Source organism: Strongylocentrotus purpuratus, unplaced genomic scaffold, assembly GCF_000002235.5.
Source record: "Strongylocentrotus purpuratus isolate Spur 01 unplaced genomic scaffold, Spur_5.0 spur5_scaffold_2, whole genome shotgun sequence".
NCBI classification, from domain to species: Eukaryota; Metazoa; Echinodermata; class Echinoidea; order Camarodonta; family Strongylocentrotidae; genus Strongylocentrotus; species Strongylocentrotus purpuratus.
This window is the reverse complement of record NW_022145605.1, coordinates 7118305-7143009: the sequence shown is the minus strand read 5'-3', so window position 1 is coordinate 7143009 and position 24705 is coordinate 7118305. Positions and strand designations below refer to the sequence as shown.

The window sequence follows — 24705 nt, the reverse complement described above, 5'->3', positions numbered from 1 at the left end:
ATCCAATCTAGATTGCACCAGTGGGTTATACCTTCTCCATGTAAATCCTTTTTTGCAGGGGTTTCTGATTCTCCAAACATCAACCAAACCAAAATATATTTTCAGATTTTCTATAAGATTCACAGAGTGCTTCCAAATGCTTTTCATTGAGCCACCTGCCCTGTCCAGATCAAGGTTTTGAATTAAATTAAAGTCCCCACCAATTATTAGAATTTCCTCATTTTCAACATTATCTTGTATGGTCAATTCTACCTTCTTAAAAAACTCAACCTGATCCTTCTCATTATTTGGTGCATATATGTTGCATATCACATAAACTTTCTTCTGAATTTCAACTTTTACCAATAAAAATCGTCCCATTATATCTTTAATGGAGTCTAACAATTTAAAATCGGGTGTCTTTCTTAATATAATGCATACTCCTCTGCTCTTAGAAGTTCCATGACTGAAAATAATATCAGATCTAACTTGATTTCTCCATAATGATTCTTCCTTTTCTACAGAATGAGTTTCCTGTAAAAGGATAATATCTTTGTTCTGTTTAAGCATATAATTAAAATAACGTTTCCTTGCTTTAAAGTCCCCCAATCCGTTAACATTATGTGTCATCAGCTTCAAATCCATAGTTGAGATATGAATTACTTAGAAATACCACCATTATAAGATCAGGTTTAACATATATTAAACATTCAGGTTCAACAAACAAACAACACAAAAAACAAATCATAACAAAGGCTAGTTCTTCTGTATGCCTTAGGGAGATCAAGGTGGCGCTCTACATCGTGGTCTTTCCTTTTATCCTTTGAGTGCTTTTTCCACATATTCACCTATAAAAGTTCACTCTCAGAGTTAAGTTCTTGTCATTAACCTAATCTAAGTATTCCTTTTTCACTTTTCTTCTTGTTTTTAAGTAGGCAAGGTAAGTCCAGCTCTATAACATTATTCATGTTTTTGTTTTTTTAGTGTTTCCAGCATTTCGATGTGGAATGATAATATTTTCTTTCCTTTGACGTTTTGAGTTATTTCATCTTGTATTCTTTCTCCTTCCCGTCTTTTCCTTCTTTGTAGAAGATGCGAGCAGGATACTTGAAGTACACTGCTCTCCTTGTATTTTCCTCTTTCAGCTTCTTCTTGATGTGAATCAGCTTCTTCCGTTGTTCACGAATTTCCTTGGGCAACATTTCATCCACGTAAATAGGATGCTTTCCATTGTGCTCAAAGGGTTTCTCCTTCAAGAAGCGACGTGCATTTACCAGGATCATACTTTTGGTCGTGTACCGATTAAAGGCTGCAATAATCGGCCTTGGTCGAGGTGATGAGGTGCTTCCGCTGCGATGTGCCCTTTCGATGATTACTTCAGCTTCAATCTGCAAATGCGACTTGGCAAATGACTGGATCAAATTTTCACAATTCTTGTTCTCAGCACCCTCTGGAAAGCCTTGGAACACAAGTGTGTTTCTCATTCCCCTGGCGGATAGGTCTGTCAGACGTTAGCGCAACTTCTCATTCTCCTTTTCTTGTGCGTGCAATTTCTCTTTGATTGAACCAATGTCAAACTCAATCCCTTCTTGCTTTTCCTTCACTTCTTCTATCGCTCTCTTATTGTTATCAATCTGAGTAAGGGATAAGTCTAATCTGGCCACTATGTCATTGAATTTTGAGTTCATTTGATCCATTCTGTCAAGAAGCTTTGCTAGTAAATCTTCAGTGGTTGTACTTGCCTGCTCCTTTTGATCTCCATTGATCTTTCGCTTCTTCTCTGCCCGCGGTTCGTCTTCGTCCTTTTCCTTCTCCTTTCCCCCGACAGCTTGGGGGTGCGACTCCTGCGAGTCCTGGCCTGCTTCGCTGGTTCCAGTAAGCACTGACTGCTGAGTGAGATTTTCAAATTGAATGTCCGAGTTTTCATCGATATCCATCTCTGTTCTGCCTGAAATTGAGCCAGAAGGGGTGAAGTATTGGGAAATCCTTGGTGAAACGTCCATTTTGTCCATCTGTCTTTTCTTTCCACTCATTTTTAAATTATCTTACAGAAATTTTCCACGATGAGAAAAAATACGGTTTGACTTTAGTAGGGCGCCATCTCTCTCGGCTTATACAGTTAATAGGGAGGCAGTGGTCTGAACCAGGAGGTATTGGGTTGAAAACCTTTTGGTAGGGCATCAATCACCAAATACAAATTTCACTGAACGGTGGTTTAAATTTAAATTTAAATGCTTGGATATTGATTGGGTTTGTACAAATTCCTGCAAGTATCTTTACTCAAGAAGAACATTGTGTGATGTCTTTTTGATGAGAATTATCTTGAAATAACGTTTAATTCCTGTATTCTGTCACTCACATAGGCATAGTGCAGGAACTACCCATTTCTTGTAGGTAATGGTTTTAAATGCACGAGTACTGGCTTGGTTGTCCCATTTTTCAAAAATATCTTTACTGAAGAACAGCATTTATATGTCAAGCCTACGTTACGATGTGTTTTGAAATGCGTGATGGTTTTGTTCCCTTTCCTAGGTCCAATCAACCGTGAGCTTCGTCACCTTGTGTCCAGTTATCAGAGTCATAATGCCCAACTCAAAGGAGAGATCAGCCGCTACAGGAGGAAACTCAAGGAGGCACAGGTGGAAATAGCAAAGGTAAGAACAGAGATTTAAATATGATATCAGAAAATTGAATAAAAGCAGAAATATGTAACATTCATCAATTGTATATCATCTTGTTTATGTACATACATAGAGCAAGACTCAAGATTCACAGGGGATACATGGACATGGTCCCTCTAATTTGAAATGTGAACCCCCATATTCTTTTATTTAATGATTGGAAAATCTTCAGTTTGGTCGCCTTGATATACCCTCAGGAGATATAGTGTAGATTGTATTTTCCTTAATTGATTGTATTGTAACCTTACATCTAGGAATGGTCAAATTCGATGGTTATGGATATTTGTTATGACTGTTCTCTGAGTTTGAATATGGACAGCATTTTGTAAGCCATTTGCTAATGAATTTTTTATTTGTTTTTGTTTTCCATGATATGTTTAGTTGAAAACAGAAGTAGAGAAACATGCTCAAATTAGCAACAGTAGCACACACCTAGGTGGATCGGCAAGTTCGTCGCTGGGATCTTCCTCGGGGAGTGGGAGCGGTAGTAATAACAGCAACAACAAAGATGCCAATTCAGAGCATAAGGAGGGTGCGCACGATCAGCCAAAGCGTGATGACCACTCCCACCACCACCATCACCACCATGTGGATGAGAGGAAGGATAAAGATAGAGGGAGGGAGGATAGAGGGAAGGATGGAATGAAGAATGAGACAGAACTGGTGAAAGAGCTAAGAGCATCTTTGAAGTAAGTACAATGCTTTCTTTGAATCTTCGTCAATGAGAGGAACAAATGCCCATGCATTTCTTGACAGTCTGTAATTATGTATCTGATCAATTTATTTCATGAAACAGAATGTTGGTGTAAACTTTGATTGACATATGCAAGATTGTATCTTTTCTGTTGAAAATGTTCTGATCTCATCCAAATGATTCTCAAACTTCTACCCCTGGAGTATCAACAACCTCCCTGGACAACTACCCTCTTTGTTAACTGCCCCCCTCTAGAAAATTGCCCCTTTGTACAACTACCCAATGGACAGTATCCCCCACACTATGACAGCCCTAGTCAACTACTCCCTAATTTAATGACTTCATAGATAGTTACCTGAGGGTAAATCTATGCTTTTTTTTATTTGACTTGGTAGTTTCAAGCACTCGAGACTAATATTGCACATACTTTTTTCTTCAAATGACAGGAAAGCCCAGGAGAGTCAGAAAGAACTCAAGTTGCTGCTAGATATGTACAAGGGCCTGGCAAAAGAGCAGAGAGAAAAGGCACAGGTAAGTAACTCACTGGTCATTGTTCAGTAGTTCTAAAGGCTGATTAAGTTAAACCAGGAGCCTGGTTTCATAATTTTTTTTTATCAATAACAAGTGTCACATTTCCATAACAAACTTGCTCTCAGCCAATTAAATGAAATGATTTCAGTAGCATAAATCAGTTATTGCAAACTGTTATTGATATCAATTTTTATAAAACAGGGCCTTGGTTTAACTTTATTCACAGGTTTATGGATGCTAAGTGTCAAGCTATTTATTTTTTACGAGAATTGAAAAAGAGATATCAGTCCAATAGTGATTTCTGTATATTTATGTAGTTTCATAATCATGTTAATCGTGGTAATAACATGTAATTATGAGGCTGACACTGATGCAATTGCAGTTCCAGAAAAGAATCTTTTATAAAAATGATCACATTGTATGTAGGTTTTGTAATTTAGTTGTTTGCTGCATGCAAAATATTCACATGATTTCAATGAATTCTCCCAGATAATGTCCAATGAGCGGAAGGCAAGAATGGAGATCGACGAGCTCCAGAAGAGAATACGCCACCTAGAGGAGAGGGAGAGACAGGAGAGTAGAAAGATGGCCGACGATGACGCCATGAGAAAGATACGAGCCCTTGAAGAAGGCATCCACCAGCTTCAAAAGAAACTTGCCGAAAAGAAACAGGTAGGTCATTATACCAGAATATTGTTCACTTTATAAGTGGGGGTAGAAAGATGACTGATGATGATGTTGTGAGAAAGATACAAGCTCAGCTTGAAAAGGAACCTGCTGAGAAGAAACAGGTAGATCCATATCTTTTGGCAAGAAAGTAATCTACATTTGTCCCTCTCCACTCTGGTAAGGGTAGCTTGTAGGAGTAGATCCTGTGAATGCTTCTACCATGATGAGATATTTATTTTCAGCAATATTTGCCCTGCGCTTTATTTGTCAAAGATATAGAGTTAGTGTAAATTTTCTTATTGTAGGATAAGTACCAAAGGAGCAATTTGCTGGTGCTTGGATTGCAGAACCTTTTTAACACCTCGACAGCTTAATGAAAGCCAGAACATTCCTAAGCTTGTGTAAGGCTTTAACAAACAAAAAAAATGTTGTATTGCCCTTTAGGTGACAAAACATGGGTCGGTCGGTCAGAATTTTTTTTTTTTTTTTTTTTTCTCCCTCTTTTGGCTGATTTTTCTCAGTTTTGAATGCTTTAATACATATTTTCTTATTCATTAAACATTTTTTTTCTAAAAAACTAACAAAATAAACAACTTTTTCTTAATAGCTCACTGTAGATTTCAAGATTTTGGGGTCAATCGCAAAGGGCAATACAGCATTTTTTTTTTTAACGTCTAAGGCAAAGCTGATATACAAACAACTCTCCATATTATTATTCAGTAGTCTCACAGTTTCTGTTTGTTTCTTTATTTTGTGTAAACAGGAAGAGGAGGCTCTATTATCTGAAATGGATGTAACGGGCCAAGCGTTTGAAGACATGCAGGAGATGAACACAAGACTCTTACAACAACTCAGAGAGAAGGATGATGCCAATTTCAAACTCATGTCAGAGGTGAGCTTGTGAAGGGTGTTCTAAAAAGTCATGATTTGTAAATATGACAACATGAAAGAAGTTTGACAGTCTGAGGGAGCTTAAGGGTTACATATACATTGCTAATACCAGAAGTTCTTGCAATAAATGTAAAAAATATGAATTACGCATTCACATTGATCAAAAAATGAAAAGTTACTACTTGCTATCATTTGACATACATGTGTTATACTGTGAGAGATTACCTATGCATATCTGTTTTTGTCAAACCACAGTGGTGAATGTTGAAAGTGTTTAAGTGCAGAAGTTTTGTGAAGCTTGTAGGTCAACATTAGCAACATTTACTGAGGAGATATGAGTAAATGTATACTATAAAACCAGAAACAATAGCGACATTAAACCAATCGTTAAGGATAGCCAATTGAATGGCAAGAAACTTCAGTAAATTTAGTGTTAGATGCTGCTTATAAGCATCGGCTTGCAGTATAGCTTGGAAATCCCAGTATAGCTTGGAAAAGCTGCTTCAGGGATTACCTCATCAAATGGTGATGTAGATATACAGTATGCTTGCGGTTGCACCATAAGAGAGAGGGGAATTTAGTGTCTCAAATGTGTCAAGTCTCACAATAGCAGACTGGTTTATTGTACCAACTATTAAATTTATATATATTCATCTATTTATCCTTCATTGTTGCACAGAGGATAAAATCGAATCAGATTCACAAGCTGTTGCGAGAGGAGAAGGATGTTCTAGCAGATCAGGTGGGGACGTTACAGACCCAGGTCGATGCCCAGAACCAGGTGGTGAGGAAGCTCGAGGAGAAGGAGAGGATTCTACAGACTACGCTGAGTACCGTGGAGAAAGAGCTTACCCTTAGACAGCAAGCTATGGATATGCATAAAAGAAAGGTATGTGACCATCTATTTCTTTCATCTCTATTTTTTTTCTTCTTTTTCTTCCTCTTTCACCGGCAATCCTTTGATTTGATTTTTTGATTTGATTGATTTATTTCTGTTTGATTTTCTTTTTCTTTTGCATTTTTGCAAATTTACACATGACAAAAGAATATATGTAGAATAAAGTAAGGCTGGGTGTAACTAATCGAGAACATCAAACAGGAGGGTTGACAAAATAAGCAAAGCTTGATAGTATGACTACCCTCAAAGGATACATAATAATACAAATATGGAGGAACAAAATATTGGCAAAAGGGGGAAAAGACAGAAAAAAGAAGAGAAAAGAAAGTGGGGATGCACATCAATATTCACAGATTTATGTGGTAGTTGGATTTCAAATTGATATATAAAGATTTTAAATAAGAAAAGAAATGCAAATTTGAATACTGAGTGGCCAACTTGGGATACAATAGAACGAGAAGACTCGCGAGGTTCGGACAGTAAGAATGTGAAAGTAAGATCAGCCAGCTGGTTTTAAACCTGGGCCTGCGAGTCGGAGCCTTGAAATGTTTGTATAGAAGACAGTGTTTTCCATCCATTCTTTCTCATCTTGTTTCTATTTTCTCTACTTCTTCATAACATTTGCTATATATTTACTAATTTCAGTTTTTTGTTGCTTTCTTTAAATTTTTTTCCCAGATATTATTCTATATTATTTTGTTTACTTTCTTTTCAATGTCTTTTGCATGTCCTTTTCTTGTTTTTTCCATCTCTCCTTGTATTCTGCCTTCTCTGTCTCCTTTTCAAAATCCTACCTTTGCTTCTTCATCTTTCTTTCATTTTGTTCACCTGTTCACTTTCTTTTTTCCTTTTTCTCTCTCTGTATAAGCCATCTTTTCTTTTTCTGAGGTAGTCCTCTTGTGGAATTTTTCCCAAGTTACATGTTGTTTATCACAAATTAAATGACATAAGATAAGAAAATCCAGATATCTTTTCAAAATGATTCAGGATCAAGGATTTAAAAAAATTAAATGAAAATCAATATTTGTATCACAATTTTACATCAGGTTTAATATACTAACTGTTGTTTCTTTTAGGCCATGGATATTGCTCAACAAGCAGCAGACTTAAAACTGAAGTTGGACAAGATAGATGGAACTACTGAAGAGCTTCAGAGGCTTGTCAAAGAGAAATCATCAGCAGTAGAGCAGGAGAATCATAAATTTAGGAGAGCACAGGTAAGTAAAAAAGAAAAATTAACAACAAAAATCAACAACAACAAAAAATCCATAAGGGAATGTATACAAATTCTGTGTACTTGCCTTGTATTCATTGGTTTGATTCTGATAAAGAAGTTAAGTCATTGAAATTTTGTCTTCATAAACAGATGGATTTAAGCAAGTCTAGAGTAGAATTCTCAATGAGAGTTAGGGAATGAAACTGTGTAATATATTCAGTCACATACACTTCATATTGTTAGTTGTGACTCGTCGCATGCAATGGAAGTTTTTAGCATCAAAGTAGTTACTGTCCATTATGTATTAATTATGATTGTTTGTATGTATTAGTTTGTACTGTTTGTTTGTCGGATACAATAAATAGCCCATCATCCACGTTTTCTCTTAAAAGCTTGGGAATGATAAAATGATTTGATTTGGAAAGAAATTTGTGGTTGTTATCTTTTCTCTGAATGATAGGTGTCTTAAACACATCAAGTACATGTGTCAACCAGGGTGCGTATTTTGTACTTGTACTTTTAAGATGTTTTACAAAGTTGATACCATTTATTCATGTTTGATAGTAAGTACTGTTATTAAAATGATGAATTGTTTCATTGAAATGCAGGAGGAATGCGTGAGCTTAAAACGAAAGGTTGAGAGGTACAAAAGAATGGAATTAGCGAGCAGCGCTGATGAGGTCTTAGCGGAAGAAGTCAGATCATTGAAGGTAAGATTCATTTTTGTATTTACATTTTCATTTTTCATTATCATGTTATTGTTATACATTGTTAAGTAATTCATCCAAATTAAGCGCAATATTCATTTCACGTTTCTTGTTTATCCTTATTACAAATAGTTTAACCGTACTTTTCATTTCATTTGTTTTGTAAAGCGCTAAGAAACTGTATTGTATACCAGAGCTATATAAATCTTAAATATTATTATTAGAGAGGAATAATGATTTGACATCATTGCAAAAAGTTCTTTTTTTCTATGAGTACATCTGTAATATGAAGAGTGGTGATGTTTGCTTCATTCAGTAATGACCAAGACGTTAACTTTTTTTGATAATTTGGGATTCAGGATAATTTGAGATTCAGGTTGTTTATTTTTGTCAGCATCAGTGCAATATACATTCATAACATTTTAGCTTTATCATAATCATTCTTAGCTCATCTAAAAAAAGTGGCTGCAGTGTTTTTAGCTTCTCCAAAACTGTTCAAAATCAGACAATCTTGGGATCTGAAACTTTCGCGGTTTGTAAATGATGGCTATTTCCACTATGAAAAATTTCTGTGAGTTGCAAAAATTTGGTGTGCCAGTTGTAATTCATCTTGCAGCATTAAACTTTTGTGTAATGTGCACAAAGTTTCTGGGTTTACAGTAACTATCAAGTGTAGATTTTATCCAGACATTATTTGTAAAATTTTGTATTGTCCTTTTCTCATCAAAGTTGATCGATCGTCTTCTCCCTTTTTTCTCAGGAACAACTGACATGTCCATGCTGTAAGAAAGGTCGCAAAGACGTGGTCCTCACAAAGTGCTTTCATGTCTTCTGCTTCAACTGTATCAAGACGAGATACGAGACCAGACAGAGAAAGTGTCCAAAGTGCAATGCTGGATTTGGAGCCAACGACTACCATCGAATATGGTTGGACTGAGGACCTTCCAAAGTGGTTGAACTTTGCGCGCAGAATGGTGATGTAGTCCAGAGACAGAGAGCGTGAGGCAAACTTCGTTTAAGTTACAGTCTTGTAGCATTTTGTCTCGGGGGGTCGAGTTTGAGGTTCGACGGCAACACCGCACGTGGACATTCATTCAAACAGTAACGGCAATTGAAAGATTGGAATATATTAGTTTTGTACGAGGTGTTAGCTGAAATATGGAGTTTGATTATGTTGATTCGATGACCTGATGTTCTTCACGGCTGTGATTGTATGGAGAAAGGAAAGTAACCTGGTGAGCCTCATATCCGAATGTCTCCTGTTATGTTGAGAACATAACGCCTGATTTGTCTCTGTTTATGATGCTGTGATGTCAAGCTGCTTGTATAATACAATACGCTTCTTGATTAAGAGAGACATTGACCTTTCACCCCGATGTATCTAATGACCATGCCATGCTCCATTGTCGTCTTGCATGCTTGTATCCAATACATAGTCACCACATCATGTCCATTTCGTAATAGCTCAATTACTCTCTCTATGCTAGTAATGACAAATCGACTCTTTGCAAAGGTAATTAGTACATTCCATCGGTTGAGGTGATATCATTTTACTCTTTATGGGAAGAATTGGCACTGTCTAGTATTTAGTTCACTCGATTTGATATTCCCTGGTATTCCCAATTATCGAATTTGGTTATATTTTTTCACTGTCATCTAAAATATAGTCGAGTTAGCTGATGGCAAAGCCAAGATTCCTTTGTACATACACACCAAAGACGAGTATTAATCATGACTCCTGTACATCATTAAGTGGTACTGTATTGTATTCTATAGCAGGTCATGTTTAATACAGAACCCTACCTGTTTCAGACCATGTATCTTTTAAGTGTACTGTGCACTAACTCTTGTAAGTTCAACCATTCCATCATCTCATGAAGAAGAAAAAAATCTGAGTCATTGAAATTGTCCTCATCATTACCATGCACCTAGTATAACTTTTATCTGCTGTAAACTCTGGATTTTCATTAGCTTTACTTTTTCATTTTTCAATGTGGAGAACATTTTTGATATTCACACTTTTATTTTAGTTTGGAATACTGTGGCTTCAAAATCATTTTAATTTTTTTAATGTTCTTAACTGATTTTATTTATGTAGATTTGCAGCAAAGCGTATAGTTATCAGGGTGCTCCAATTAATCAGCCACGTTTGTGTCGTATCTTTACAAAGGAATACATATTATCATTCATTATGATACTTATTCATTCTCCAGTCCGTAACATACATGTATTTCCTCAAAAATATATTTCTCCTAGTAATGATGTACCTTTTTGTTGTATTATATTCTTACTGCCTTTTCAAAACAGGAAGTTAGGTCTGTATGTTTTTAGAGAACAAAACAAAATGGCTATTTGTTTGAAAAGAAAAAAAAATATCGCTTTCAGTTTTAGAAATTGTTTTCAAGTTTCCACAAGAAGTTTCTATTTGTGTATGGATATTTTGGTGAGCCTGATCACCTTGTCACTCCAAGTGGCTTCTACATAACGAAAAATTGCATTCAAGTTATGTTTAAAAAAACTGTATGATATGATGTAATATGAAATCTTGTTATCTGAAAATAGTGTTTGTAAATAGAGTTGTATATGTATATATGATTAGGGAATGGGAGGAGAGTGATTGGCATATGTTAGTGGTGTTACATAAATCAGCTTTACTGAATGAAATAAGGGACAACAACAAAAAGGGAGAAAATAAACAAGGACTCTGAGAAATTAAGCTCTGCAAAGCTGGCGAGGATCAATGACCACAAAAAAGCAATCTAAATAATATCATGTAAGTAGAAAAGTCCCAAACAATTTTTTTCTTCTTCCTCTATAAAATTTGATTGACCTTAATCGGTCTAGCACAACTTCTGACAACTGAGTACATGCAAATACTTGGAAAACAATGAATAATGCACAGTGAAGATAGTGCACTCATCGTTCATTGCGTGGTAGTGTGTACAAAAGTATTAGAAAAATCCTAGGCCAACCTGCCGTTGATATATATTTTTGTAACAATGCTTTGGATGTATTAATTTCATATGTTTGCCATTTGGAAGGATCTTTTAATTACATGACTGATGATTCATGGATTATGAAGATAATTGAACCAATAGCATATTTTACCCCCCCCCCCCCCCAAAAAAAAAAAAAAATAAATAAATAAAAATAAATAAAAAATGATGATAATAATCTATGGACACCAGTAAAAAGAGGCTTTGTGAAATCCTTTCACAAAGCCTTTTTTCATTGACAAATGACAAAAATCAGTGACAAATCTGCTGATAACCAATCAGAAGCAAGTATTTCAGAAGCTTATAATAAAAACTTGCATTTGTCACTGATGCCAAGTTTTGTGAAATGCCCCCAGGTTGACCTCAAAGGATCCTCTCCATGCCTTTCGTAGGCGCTGCTTGGCAGTGAACATTGAGGGTGCTATATTCATCCAGCGTTATTTGCTGTTTTCAGAGTATGTGCCTGTACTTGGTTTTCTGTAATTTGTGTCCAACTATTAATGACAATCCCAACACAAAGCTGTAAAAGTTAATGAATTTATCAAACCCCAATTAAATAATATTGTTTGTTTGAGCATTAGCAATGTATATCCCCTTTCAAAGTATAAAGAGTTATAAAGAGCGTGTATATATTTCCCCATTTAAATTCTTCAAGGTTATCCCCAAAGTATATTTTACATTACCATTGAACCATTTAACTCTTGTCATGAGGGGATATATTATGTATTATCAGTACACTTTTATTTCTACCTTAGTGGTTCTCTCCAAAAGTATGTAGGAGGAAACAAAATAATCATTTGTTTTATTCTTCTAATGATACATTTATGACTTCATACACTTTGAATTATCTAAGATAACAGGCCTTCAATGGATAGGTTTTCAAGCATTACCATTTAATGATTTTTCCTTTAGCCAATGCTGAGGCATCATTATTTATGAGTGATCTGACATTTTGCTCCAGGTTTTAAACTCGTCAAAGGTTAGGGATTATGGTCATGACTGGGTCTTACATGTAGGTTAGGTTTAGGTTTACAGTTAGGTATTAAGGAGTTGGTTTCAGGTTTGAAGTTAGGAATTTGATTAGAATAAGATATTGACTGACGAGCAATTAAATCTGGAGCATGTATCATTCAACCATGTTATATCCTTTGTGTTAGAAGTCATTGCATGAAAACCTGCAATGATATTGTGGGTATCACTGCATCTGGTTGGTTTCAAGGTGCCTGTAAGATTATAAATTTAATAATTTCTAGGCAAGAATTGAAGATCTGCAATGTGCGGCTATAGAATTATGAGAGAATCGTAACTATATGACAGTAATACATGTTATTTCTCATTGGTAAAACCTGGTTTAGTATTAGAATTGAAAGTACTTCTTTTGAGCATGAATTATTTCATTTGTCCATAGAAAATGGGTATTTGTCTTGGTAAAGGTAGAACTATGAATGTTCCTCATGCAAAAATGTTACATTCAGATTGATACTCAACAAGTCAAAGATATTGACTTTAACCGAGGAACTTCTGTCTGATAAACTTAAAATTGGACTGCACTGTCCCTACTGTTTTGTACACCATCTTAGTTAATGAACCAATATGTTGTCCAATTGTATCTGTCCAAATTGGAGAGCTCTATTTAAGTGATGTTATTGGAAGCAAGATTGTATTTAATACTGCCAAAAGAGCTACTATTTCCTATACATGGGGATCATGTTCAATGTTGAAAGAATTGATCCGATATTGATTACTTTACCATGCTGTTCCACTTGTGTTTTTACCCCTATGTGTGTATCAGTCTGTTCTGCTTCCAGTATTTGTAGGAGTATACACAATTCAATAGTTAGGTATTGTTGATATGAAAACATGTCGTAAACACAAAAAAACAAACTGCTCTTTGATGTTGGTAAATATTGGAAAATAAGGGATAACTGATGTTTCATCAGATACAAAATTTAAAGCTTAAATTATCAAATGATTATGTTTTTTACAGTTATGTGAATTGTATTCTATCAAATAACAATATTTTACACAGTCATATTTTCTCCCTTTTTCAAAGGATGATTTAGAAGTGGATTACTTGTAAATTACTTGGAAGAGAAATTACTTGTAGCAAGTATGCTTTCCTTGTAATTGGCTATTTGTAAAATACATTGCCTGCAAGGTACCCTAATTTGCATTGTTGAATAAAAGCTGATGTATTGTGGCATAACATGAACTTAGTTGTGGCGATTGTCCTTCGATTTATTTGTGTATGTCATGGCATTGACCTTTGGAGACAGTCCATTACAAAACAAGAAATATACACTTGCACATTTCAAATTCCGTAAAAAAACTGCATAGTTTAATTATCCAACCAACCTCAAACTTGATAGAAGTCAAGTTGGATAAACGGTTTTTTCCTGATATTTACAGTGTCACTATTCACAAGGGTATAATTCCTCTTTCCAAGGCTTCCATCCAATTGAGTAGATAATGGTCGGTATCACCTTTCAATATTAAAAATATCTGAGTTTCATATTCACTCTGGTATTTCGAGCCTTCTTCCTCACTGACAGTGTATGATTCCAGAAAGGCTTGGTAGGGTAATTCAACATCAGTAGATGGCAGACGAACTTTACATCAGATCACTTTGATACTTGTGGCTTTTTATTCCTTAAAAAACAAGCAGATCATTCTCATCTCACCAGTCACTTTTTGACAATTACAATGTCTCTGAATGTCATATTCACTCTGATATTCAAAGCCTTCTTCCTGACTGGCAGTGAGTGATACCAGTAAACATTGGTGGGGTAATTCATCATCAGCAAACTCCCGTGCTCCAGCTCCAACTTGACCGGTGGTACCTTGCGCTTGGCCTGAGCACCGCGGGCCTCGCAGTGTCTGAAGATGAAGTCCCTATGTTGCCCAAGAGACAAGGAGGCGATGGGGCTGCTTGCAACCAGGTCCTTCTCATCATCCCGATGCTCGCCCATGTAGTTGTTACCATCGGCATACCTACATATAGAAAGATATGGAAATGTGTCAGTTTGTTGAATGTGTGAGATGACTAAAATATGGCGAGACAAGTTTCTTGACATCAATTTTGTTTACTAGTATAAGAGAGAGAGAGAGAGAGAGAGAGAGAGAGAGAGAGAGAGAGAGAGAGAGAGAGAGAGAGCAGACTACTTTTACAAATATATATGTATATTGCAGTTGCTAGACACAAGTTGAAATATTTAGTTATACCTGTTAATGAGCACAAAGTTGAACTTGTACCCTGTGACTTCTTGGATCCGATCCCTAATCTCTAATAGTGCTGGTGTCCATGGTTTGGCTGGCACTGTCACTCCTGAGTACTTATAAGTTAGACCTGTGTCACCATGTGCCACCTGGAAGAAGGGCGAATGACATAATTTGATCAACTTTTGATTTTGGTTTTGATACATGTGCACCAGAATTAACATTGATTTACAAATATTTAACTAAAAGTCATTTAAATATCGAATTCAGAAATAACATTGGCTGAACATTAGAATTGGGCACATTCATTTGGACTCAAGAGTGCAAATCAGGAATATCACCCAACTAAAAATATTCCTTTTCCCTTGTACCTATAAGTGTCAAGTTTGATTATCAACAAGTTAGGGGAATAAAATTATTATGGTAATAAATTACTTGTAATTTTAGATAAAAATCAAAAGGTATAGTTTTGAATATATTGTCAAATTTGACAAAACTCACTCCTCCTTTAATTGAATTCAAATCAAACATTTAAAGTTAATATTTCTTAACAGTTCTATCTTCTGAGCACTTTCAAGGACAACAAAATTAGATCATAAGTTATAAAAATTACATTTCTATCGGCACTGATACAAAACAAAATTGAAGAAGAAGTTCCTGCTATTTATTAAAATAAATCTGCAGGACCAGCTATTTCTCAATGGAACTTGCCTGTTTTCTTGGAATATCATGCCACTTCCCATACACTTTGATTCTAGCCAGATCACCCATGAAGTACTCCAGAGACTCCTCACATCGTTGAAACAAGTCATCTGCCTGCTTCTTTGGATAGAGCCTCATGTAATCGCAGTCTAAATTTTCTCCATGTATCTTTTTTTTCTCAGGAATATGATGTGGTATTCTTTGATCCAATGCTGTGGTTTCAGTCACATCAGTTCTTGATCTTTTGGTCAGAGGTTGATCCTCTCCATCCCTTTCCTCTTGAAATTGGCCACTACATGTGGATCCTGTCTCTGCTTCAGGATGTTTTGATTTCTTCTTTCTGATTATGAACTTATCCATGATAGACACTCAATATCTGCAGTAGACAGAAATAACCGTCTGATTTGGTCATTTCTTTTGTAAAACTGACATTTGTTACAATCGGAGATCTAGTGAAGCCAAACGTAGTCTCAGTGGAACAACCGACGATTAGAGAGACTGAAGTTTTCGGTCTATCTCTGCAGCCAATTAAGTGCCATTAATTATTGGGTTCAACTCCGGGCATTTTCTGCCTTTTGCCATCCTGTAGATAGAAAGAAGTAAAACACAAATGACAAAGCCTACAAGACGCTACCATATATATGCTATTTCATTATCTTTTCTATTCTGGGTGGCACATCCCGGGTGCTTACATATCTGCCACTTTCAGTTTGTTTATCATCTTGACTGCATATATGACTGCGATATTGTGGTCATGTAATTATGTAGACCGATTTTTTCTGTCTCTTTCGTTCGTATATATAAGCCTCTGATTTGGGTAAAATTCGGTCTAGTAATTATGTTACTCTTCATTTTAGATTTGAATCCACTAATTCAAGCTCCTACCTAGTATTGTGATATTTTTTTTATAGATATTAGAAGCTTACAAATACAAATAAGTCGGGCCAAAAACTTTTACAAGGATTTACTCACCAGCACAACAACTGCTGCTCAGCTGCAGCTCTGCTGATATGACTCGAGCAAAACAGTGATTATGCAATCAAGACTTTTTTATCTGAAATTATCGACAAATTATTTTAACAAGAACAATTTAAAGTTTACCACTGTGTGATCCATGACAATCATATTTGTGTATAAAAATGTATTATGAAACAATAAATAACCTAATATATATATTCAATTATATATTTAAAATTTTAAATCTGAGTAAATACTATTCAAAATAATATTTTACGATTTAAAAATATTACCTTATTCTTTAATTATAAGATTGGCAACGCGAATATAATGGTAAATGGTGTGAACCCGAGGAGCACTCTCTTTATCCGATCCGTGCTAAGCTTCCACGTAGTTAGCTGAATAGTGTACGTATCGCGTACCGGTATGTGGTAGACAAACGATAATCGACGATCCTGATCCTGCTGTTAATGCTATTGAAACTGCGAGTATTACTACGTGTAATCATCTTTCCCTCTGAACTGAGTCCAAGGAAAATGCGAAACAACATGGCACAGGGGAATCAGTGGGAAGGTGAGAAATTATTTATTTTGTTATTGACCGAGAAACCGATTTACTGTTAGTGACATGACACTGACACTGTTGATTGTGATGTTGAACCGGGCCGAAGCCGAGGCCTTGGGCTTAGTACAGTGAGTAAGTAGTGACTCATTTATGTGTTCAGAAACTAGTTTTGTATAGGCCTAGATAGACCGAATTTTCCGTCTCTTTCGTTCGTTAGCCTCTTATTGGGGTAGGGTCTGCTCTTTCTTTAGAGACGGAAACCATCTAGACTATACACATTCCCTTGATAACGCCACGGCCATTTCAGGTCGTAGCGTTTTGCCCCCAAAATCCCCCAAAATGTCATTTTACCTCATGCATTGATTATTTAAAATTAAGAGAAGGTTATACTACATCGGTTCCACTTACCAACTTGACTGAAATAATCCGTTTAATGGTCCCTTTTAAGGAAATTATGGGTCAAAATCGACATCCATGTTGAAATCTTGCAAGCCGTGTAAACTCTCGCTGCGCACGGAGTCATCTAAATCAATCTCATCCCTTCTAGTCTACGCCGAAGGCAAAACGATTATGAAGGAAAAACTGTGATAACGCCATTACGAACGTGTAGATGGCGCACAGTTTTTCCTTCATAATCGTTTTGCCTTCGGCGTAGACTAGAAGGGATGAGATTGATTTAGATGACTCCGTGCGAAGCGGCTTGCAAGATTTCAACATGGATGTCGATTTTGACCCATAATTTCCTTAAAAGGGACCATTAAACGGATTATTTCAGAGTGTACATGATCTGCGACTGTATGTGTCACTATAATGTAGTCTCTGCTCTGACTACCTGTGCCTCTGTGTGGATAAATGAGACAATTTTTACTTTTTTATTCTTTGCATGATGAATGATGCATGACATAAGTTCATGCACGTCGCACAGTTCCATATATCTATACAAAATTGGCAAGAATTCGAAAATTTATGCCACCAGTTGAAAGAGGAAACAAGAATTTTCTTTGAAATATGTAGAAGAATTGTTTAAATATGAACAAAAGATCAGCAACTTCTGCAGCGTTTGTTGTTGTTGCAACAAACCACGAACCTTGGGCTTGACTTTTGCTCGGTCAGTGTTAACTCCCACATTAGTGAACACCAGAGTGGTAGAATTCATGGTGTTTCCCAGAGCTGTAGTAGTAATTAAAGGGGGAGTTCAACCTGATATTGTTCAACAACAAATAAAAAAGAAGAAAAGAAATGATTGAGTGACAGTGTGAGGAAAATTTGATTTAAAAAAGTGACCGGTATTGTCGTCAGTCAGACATAAATTGGTAATTCCATGATGTACCTTTCATTTCAAATGCATTTATTGAGTTGAGGCTGATAATCACTTAATTGTATTATCTTCTTTTGTTGTTGCTATTCTGAAATGCAGATTTGAGGAAGAGAGCAAGGCAGCTAGAGAATGAGATAGATCTTAAGCTGGTTTCCTTCAGCAAACTTGGGACCAGCTTCAGTGCTATCAGATCCAGTGACATAGACAGGTATGTGCCCTTTTCATTAAGAGGTATTTTGGGTATTTGAATTGTTTATTCTATTTTTCATTACATTTAATCTTTGTTAACATCATCAATGGAGAGTAGGAAAACTGAAGAAAAAGGTCAATATGCAAGTGGAAACTACCATCAGTTTTGTAACTTTAAGCCACCTATTGTAGACTCTACATGTATATAATTCTAATTTTCTCGTGTAAAGGTAAATACTAAGAATGAGATATCCAGTGGAAACTATGCATCTTGAATCAAAATTTGCCATTTCCTAAGGGTAAATGAAAAACTGAAATAGTATAATTTTTTTTTTTTTTTAGTAGATTCATAAGACTTTCAAATCCTTGTGTTTTTTTCTCCACAGCAGCTCAGATACTGCACCTCTTCTAAATGCTTCCAACAGTGAACACATGTTTCATACAATGGCCATGGAGATAGAACAATTATTAAATAAGGTAAGAATGCATAAGTTCATACAATTTTTGTAATGATAAATAACCAAAGATACAACAAACAGTCCAAGTCAAATGAAGATTCTGAAATTCATGAATGGAAAACCTTCCTGAAGTATAAAAGTGAGATAGAATATTGAAGAAAATTATGTTTGATAGCTCATTATGTTTATTACAGTAAATTAAGCATCAATCAATTATCTCAGAGAAAAAAATGAAGTGTAGCAGTGGCAGACTTAATGACCCGTGTCACCTTTTATAACCATGGTGGCACACCTTAAGTATACTGCGCCCCTCCCGGTTGCCTTCTTGTGCCTTCTTTCAAATGTTTGACCCAACTCTCAGAATCCTACCCCCCCCCCCCATATTATCATATCCCTGATGAAGAGAATATCTATTCAGTTTGACTTCTTAATCTAATTTCATACCCAAACTTTATCTATTTCCTTTCCCCAGTTATCAGACGTAAACGACAGAATGGCAGATTACGCCGGCAGCGTGTCAGTGGCATCTCCCAGTGCCGCCCTACTCCACACCCTTCAGAGGCACAGAGACATCCTCAAAGACTATACCCACGAGTTCCACAAGACTAAGGCCAACATCGAGGCATGCAGGGAGCGGGAGGAGCTCATGGGGTCCGTTCAGAGGGAGATTGACAGCTACAAGAGCTCTTCAGGACTCAATAGGAGAACGGATCTCTATCTCAAGGAGAATGAACATATACGAAAGTAAGGCAAATCTTGTTCTTTAATAGGTGTCTCTTGATTTAAATGGACTACAGGAAATATGGCAGAAACATAAACTCAGACTATAGTTTGAGTTTTGAAGGGAGTTATTGAGTCTATAGAAAAGCGTAATAAACCATATACTCTGGGAATGAGATCTCACTTTCCTGAATGAAATTCAAGTCTTGATAGACACAAAGGGCACAAACAATTCATAACATGCAATTTACTATTACTATTGTTTCTGTTATTTGTTGATTGCAGTAAAAACTTAAATAAAGAAATGATGGAATCATGTGTATATATGTTTAGTCAGCCATTTATTCTGGAGAAGAAGTATCGTTTCAGTATCGATATTAGACATATCGTAACAGTTTTCAACAATTATAATCATAGCGTGACTCATTTTTCTTTTTAAAAATCTGTATCTACCCACAGTTCAGAAAGAATTGCAGATGAAACGATAAGGTAAGCCATTAATCTATCCATTTACTCAACAGAGGAAGTCAGTGGTTATTACATCTATTCATCGTTGGTGCTCTGAATAATGGGACATTTTATCATTCTGCAAATTTAAAGAGCTAGTGAGTTATGGTATTGCAAACTATTTTAAAAGGCTTCAGGAGGAAGAATAAGAGAAGTAATCAGACATGTCTCTATTTCAACAGTTTACCCCCTCAAAATCTAAGCTTGCTTGCATCAATGAATTTTGTTCTATTAGTAACTTGAAATGTCTTTAAGATGGTATAGTTATGAGTCAATGCATAGCTTTTTAATTCTTTGATAACCATATTCTCTAATTCTCTCTTCCTGATAGTGTCGCCATGGCAACCAAAGAAAATCTGAGTGGTCAGAAATCAGCGCTGAAGAAGATCTCTTCTAGCATGAATTCCATGGCCAGTATCCTTTGCAGAAATTGAACTTTGACATGCAATATTTTAATGTACATGTATTTCAGTGGCAGATTCAGGATTAATTGATGAGGGATCTGGGGAGGGATGGGCACAGCTTAATAAATTACTGACATTAGTCAAGGGGGGGGGGGGGACTGTAAGGGTTCTCAAATTTTTCTGAGATTGTATTGTCTTTTATTATACTTTTGGGCAGGGGTCCAGTTTTCTTATACTATGTAAACAAAAAACAAGAAATGGCAGGTTGTTGGGTTTGGGAAGGGGGGGGGGGGATGGGTGCGTATCATTTCTCTACCATTTACCCTATAATCTATGTACTTTAGCAGAATCTTGGGAATGTTCTTCCTTAACTCTACTGTCTTCACAGATCGGTTTCCTGTATTAAATAGCTTGATCCAGAGGATAAACCTTCGAAAGAGGAGAGATTCCCTGATACTGGGAGGGGTCATTGCTGTATGTATTGTGCTCTTACTCTGGTATGCCTTCCGGTAGAATCCAAACATTGTTTTTGAAGAACTCTATGGAACAGATGCTTGTGATCAGTCGTAAGAGAAGGATGGGGAAAGCATCGTGTGGGACTCCTCAGTTTGGAGGTTCCCTGTTTCTGTCGAGACCCTGAATGACCTTTGACATGTAACTGAGAAGACAAACGGATGGAAACATGCATATGATGTTTAATTTCAGCAGAGCATGAGGTTCAGTGGGAGCATTGTCACCATTGGGGATTTCATCGTGCAACAGATTCAAGCATTCCGCTGGAGCGTATATCCAGTTTTATGGCTAACGTCTATTATGATTCAGAGACAATCTGACAGCTTCAAGATATTGTCCCTAGGAGGAACATTTCTCAAAAGTAAACTTCTTCCTGATCAAAGATTATAGTGTTTACCCTAAACTTTACCTATAACTGTCAAACAGAACTGTGGCCTGACAAATGCTTGAAAGTATTTGATGTCATTATATAATATCTGAGATTTGTATTTGCTGGAAGAATCTTGTATAGATAAGCTACGACACAAGTTACATTGGCACTCATGTCTCTCAAGGCTTTAACTTTTTGTGATATTTCACTTTTATGAGCACCATGTATTGTGGTTCTGTTGATATTGATGGAAATGTATTTCACTATTCATGTTGTGCTTATTCAATATTATTCATGTAAGATAAGGTGATGTTAAATTCCTCTTATTTGGGACGACCACTAAAAAATTGCTTGATATCTGACTCTTCTTTCTGTACATGCTTGGTATATATGGTAGGGCTCAACACTAACAGGCAACTGGGACATGTGAGACCCTCATTCCAAGTCCGGAATCTAAAAATCTCAAGATTTTTGCATGGCCTTGTGCATACAGATTTAAAAATTTTAAATCGGGATCCCCTCCCAAAAAAAGTTATTGTGAAGCACTGCAATGATATGGTATGCTACTGGGTACTTGAATTACTGGAGAGGCATCAATGTTGAAAGGGGCATCTCATGAAGTAAATTTGATGAATTATTCGTAAGGTGGCTTGCATTTTAGGTGGCGCTGATGAAATGTCCAAGCTGTATGAAATGTGCAAGATGAAGGATAATCATTCCAGTGAGAAAATTAGAAAATGAAGTACATGTATGAGGATTAAGCTGCAGCCAGGCAGCAACTTTTGTAATGTTAGAACATGATAAATAACACGCTCTATACACAGCACTGTGGAATCATTTTTGACTACTTTCAATGAAAGTTTGTTGTACTGAGTCTGGAGTCGGTAGCCTAAAAGGCTAGAAACACAGCACAGGTTGGGGATAAGTTGATCTATTCAAGACTCATTACATTACTGTTTGAGTGAAAGTAGGGCATTTTGTTTTTTATTATCATAGGGAAACCTTCTCTACCTTAAGTTACACAGTCATATGACGATTTTAACTCTTTATTATGTACAGGACCGGCCTTTAACATCACCATCCAGGAGATATCATGTGGCTCAAATTAAAGCCTGGGTTCTTTTATTACCACTACAAAACCAGAGAATCAACCACTAAACCCACTTTGTGACTGGACCCATTCACTGTAGGTTAGGACTACAGAGCTATTTATATGACATGTTAACATTGCAAATATTGGTGTCTGTCTGGCAGAATGAGTTTAATTACTTATTTTGATACATTATGATATTATGATCACTATTATGAAAGATGAGGGTTGGTAATTATGTACATATATTTCTGAACATAAAATGAAGTGCTGTGCCTGTTACATTTCATGTACTGTTTTGCAGTACATGTACATGTAACAAACCCAAAAAGGCTTTCAAAGGTTTGGCAGATGTGACGAAAATAGCAATATGAATGAATTGGTTTTAGGATTATGATTAGCTACTGGTATATTTGTTTTGCTTTGATAGCAACATTAATGTTTCTAGAGAGTAAAGACCCTACCAAATAGCTGTTTTATTTCTATATTTTGTCTTTTGCCACTTGTTAGTTTTGTTGTTGCTCTGTTTATTGTAAAAATCCACCTTACCTGGTACTCTGAAATATCCAGTTTAGATTAGTCATGGTAATTGCTTTTTCAAAGCTAGGCAAAATTCTGACAAATCGAACAATGAGTATGAAGATCAGAATAAGAGTATTGAATCGTTACATCTACCCAGTACTTATGTATGGTAGTGAAACATGGACTTTAGCCTCTGATACTAAAAAGCGTTTGGAAAGTTGCGAAATGTGGTTTTTAAGAAGAATGATGAAAATCCCCTGGACCGACAAAGTTAGTAATGAGGAAGTTCTCACACGAGCTGGAGTGCAAAGGAAAATGATACGTGAGATGTTGATTAGGCAGTTGAAATTCATGGGTCACATTACACGTAAAGAAGGCCTAGAGAATCTTGCTTTGACAGGGAAAATTGTGGGAAGAAGGAGTAGGGGAAGAAGGAGGATACTTTGGATGGACAGTCTGCAGAAATTGTTGGAGGAGAGAGGAGTGAAAGAACTGGGAGTGGTACTAATACAGAAGGCTAGGAGCCGAGGGTTGTGGAACAGCATGATCGCCAAAGTCAACGATATGGCACTTAGAGAGAGAGAATTGCTAACATAAGCAGTTCGAGAAGTTTTTTTTTTTTTTGGGGGGGGGGGGGGGGAAGGGGTCTATTGGGGTTATTGCAATAATTTTTACAATTTTGCCTTGCATAAAATTCACTTATAATCAAGAACAACAAAATTAGGGAGGGAGCTTGAACCCCGCAAGCCCCCCATCTACAAGGCATCTATAACCACTACTGATTGAAAATCACCTCTTTTTCAGTTGTGCATGGAAGTGATACTATTTGAAATTTTCAGCCATAGCTTTAGCTCATCCAATTTTTGTTGTTGTTGTTATTGATAGTGGTACGAGTTTCTTAAATTGTCCCAGTCCCAGATCTAGATGTTGATAAAGTGATAATTTGACTCTAAGGCCACAATTCAATAATTTGCAACTAATATTCTGCAAGTATCAGTTAGCATGCATGAATGTCTGCATTTATACAGATTATCAGATATATATTTTTATTTCCTTTATGTACTGTGAATTGAAGATTATTAATATGTCACATGTAGTGAATATTTTCTATGTTAATATATTTTAATGCAGTAAGAAAGAGCACTTCAAGCATGAATATTGTTGAAGTATGAAATTGAAACAAAATCAATATTAACAAACTTGAAAATGAGCTTGGAACGCGTGGGCAAACATTGTATTGTAAGTAGCTTGCCTTAATTATTGCAGAAACAACTTACGAAATGTCTTTTTTCTCGTCATCTATTAAAATATCAGCTTATACTGTAGTCTAAATACAGAAAAAAATTGACAGTTTTATAAATTTTTGAGGAACATGCACCTGATAAGTTTGACCTCTATGGAGATGTTCATACCTTGCTTTTTATTATTTAAAATATTTTTTTAAATGTTTTACTGTATTCAAATGTCTTCTTTAAAACAAAAAGTAAAGATTACCCAAGATTGTTCTTGTAAATCAAGAAATAGCTATGTGTTTTGACACTGTTCTCCCCAAGGAAATTAGATGAAAAATGTATCCTAAGTCCTGAACCAATACTTACATTGGACATTTCTGTTATATGATATATGGTAGCTATATTTTTCACATTTCTGCATATTGTATATTCGCTACTTTTTAAATAAGAATTTATTTAATTGTATGTATACGTGGAAATCGTTGAATTGAGATGGAAATTATAAATGTGATATTAAAATATGAATGTAAGATATACCGGTATTTAGCATCCTATATCATTTTTGAATGCCAATTTTCCCTCATAAATGTTGATGTTTTGTGTACAATTCATGAAAATATATTTCTTTGGTAAGAGAATACAGAGAGAGAGAATACAGAGAGAGAGAGAGAGAGGGGGGGG

At 36.0% G+C, this 24705-nt stretch overlaps 3 protein-coding genes across 4 annotated transcripts in view; 2 read left to right on the top strand and 1 right to left on the bottom strand.

Moving 5' to 3' along the window:
* LOC593104 (E3 ubiquitin-protein ligase BRE1A) overlaps window positions 1-11384 on the top strand; it is a 28193-nt gene extending 16809 nt beyond the window's left edge. The window contains exons 11-19 of the mRNA XM_030991537.1: window positions 2512-2633; window positions 3042-3349; window positions 3801-3885; window positions 4375-4557; window positions 5318-5446; window positions 6125-6334; window positions 7420-7560; window positions 8168-8269; window positions 9027-11384. Coding sequence (XP_030847397.1) covers window positions 2512-2633; window positions 3042-3349; window positions 3801-3885; window positions 4375-4557; window positions 5318-5446; window positions 6125-6334; window positions 7420-7560; window positions 8168-8269; window positions 9027-9203 — 1457 coding nt within the window. The 3' untranslated portion in view covers window positions 9204-11384. The remainder of the gene's footprint in view (window positions 1-2511; window positions 2634-3041; window positions 3350-3800; window positions 3886-4374; window positions 4558-5317; window positions 5447-6124; window positions 6335-7419; window positions 7561-8167; window positions 8270-9026) is intronic.
* Window positions 11385-11491: 107 nt separating this feature from the next.
* On the bottom strand, window positions 11492-15663 carry LOC593121 (DNA oxidative demethylase ALKBH2). The gene is made up of 3 exons (XM_030991538.1): window positions 15190-15663; window positions 14485-14627; window positions 11492-14253 (listed from the first exon to the last, which is right to left on the bottom strand). Exons 1-3 carry the CDS (start codon window positions 15538-15540, stop codon window positions 13947-13949), a joined length of 801 nt encoding a protein of 266 aa, XP_030847398.1. The 5' UTR covers window positions 15541-15663; the 3' UTR covers window positions 11492-13946.
* A 904-nt stretch (window positions 15664-16567) lies between these two features.
* On the top strand, window positions 16568-21212 carry LOC593134 (Golgi SNAP receptor complex member 1). Of its 2 annotated transcripts, none has more exons than XM_030991536.1 (7): window positions 16568-16710; window positions 18119-18227; window positions 18598-18685; window positions 19139-19410; window positions 19846-19875; window positions 20225-20307; window positions 20686-21212. In XM_030991536.1, the coding sequence occupies exons 1-7, from the start codon at window positions 16608-16610 to the stop codon at window positions 20808-20810; spliced, it is 810 nt and encodes a 269-aa protein (XP_030847396.1). In that variant the 5' UTR covers window positions 16568-16607; the 3' UTR covers window positions 20811-21212. The 2 variants fall into 2 exon arrangements, with proteins under 2 accessions (XP_030847396.1, XP_030847395.1); XM_030991535.1 differs by having other exon boundaries at window positions 18595-18685.
* The last annotated feature ends 3493 nt before the right edge of the window (window positions 21213-24705 follow it).

Coding starts and splice junctions, on each gene's coding strand:
- LOC593121 (XM_030991538.1), bottom strand. CDS start 15,540: ATGGATAAGTTCATAATCAGAAAGAAGAAATCAAAACATCCTGAAGCA. Junction 14,628..15,189: donor ATGATATTCCAAGAAAACAG/GCAAGTTCCATT, acceptor CCCTTCTTCCAG/GTGGCACATGGTGACACAGG. Junction 14,254..14,484: donor AACTTTGTGCTCATTAACAG/GTATAACTAAAT, acceptor TTCTATATGTAG/GTATGCCGATGGTAACAACT.
- LOC593134 (XM_030991535.1), top strand. CDS start 16,608: ATGCTATTGAAACTGCGAGTATTACTACGTGTAATCATCTTTCCCTCT. Junction 16,711..18,118: donor ACAGGGGAATCAGTGGGAAG/GTGAGAAATTAT, acceptor TCTGAAATGCAG/ATTTGAGGAAGAGAGCAAGG. Junction 19,876..20,224: donor ATTGCAGATGAAACGATAAG/GTAAGCCATTAA, acceptor TCTTCCTGATAG/TGTCGCCATGGCAACCAAAG.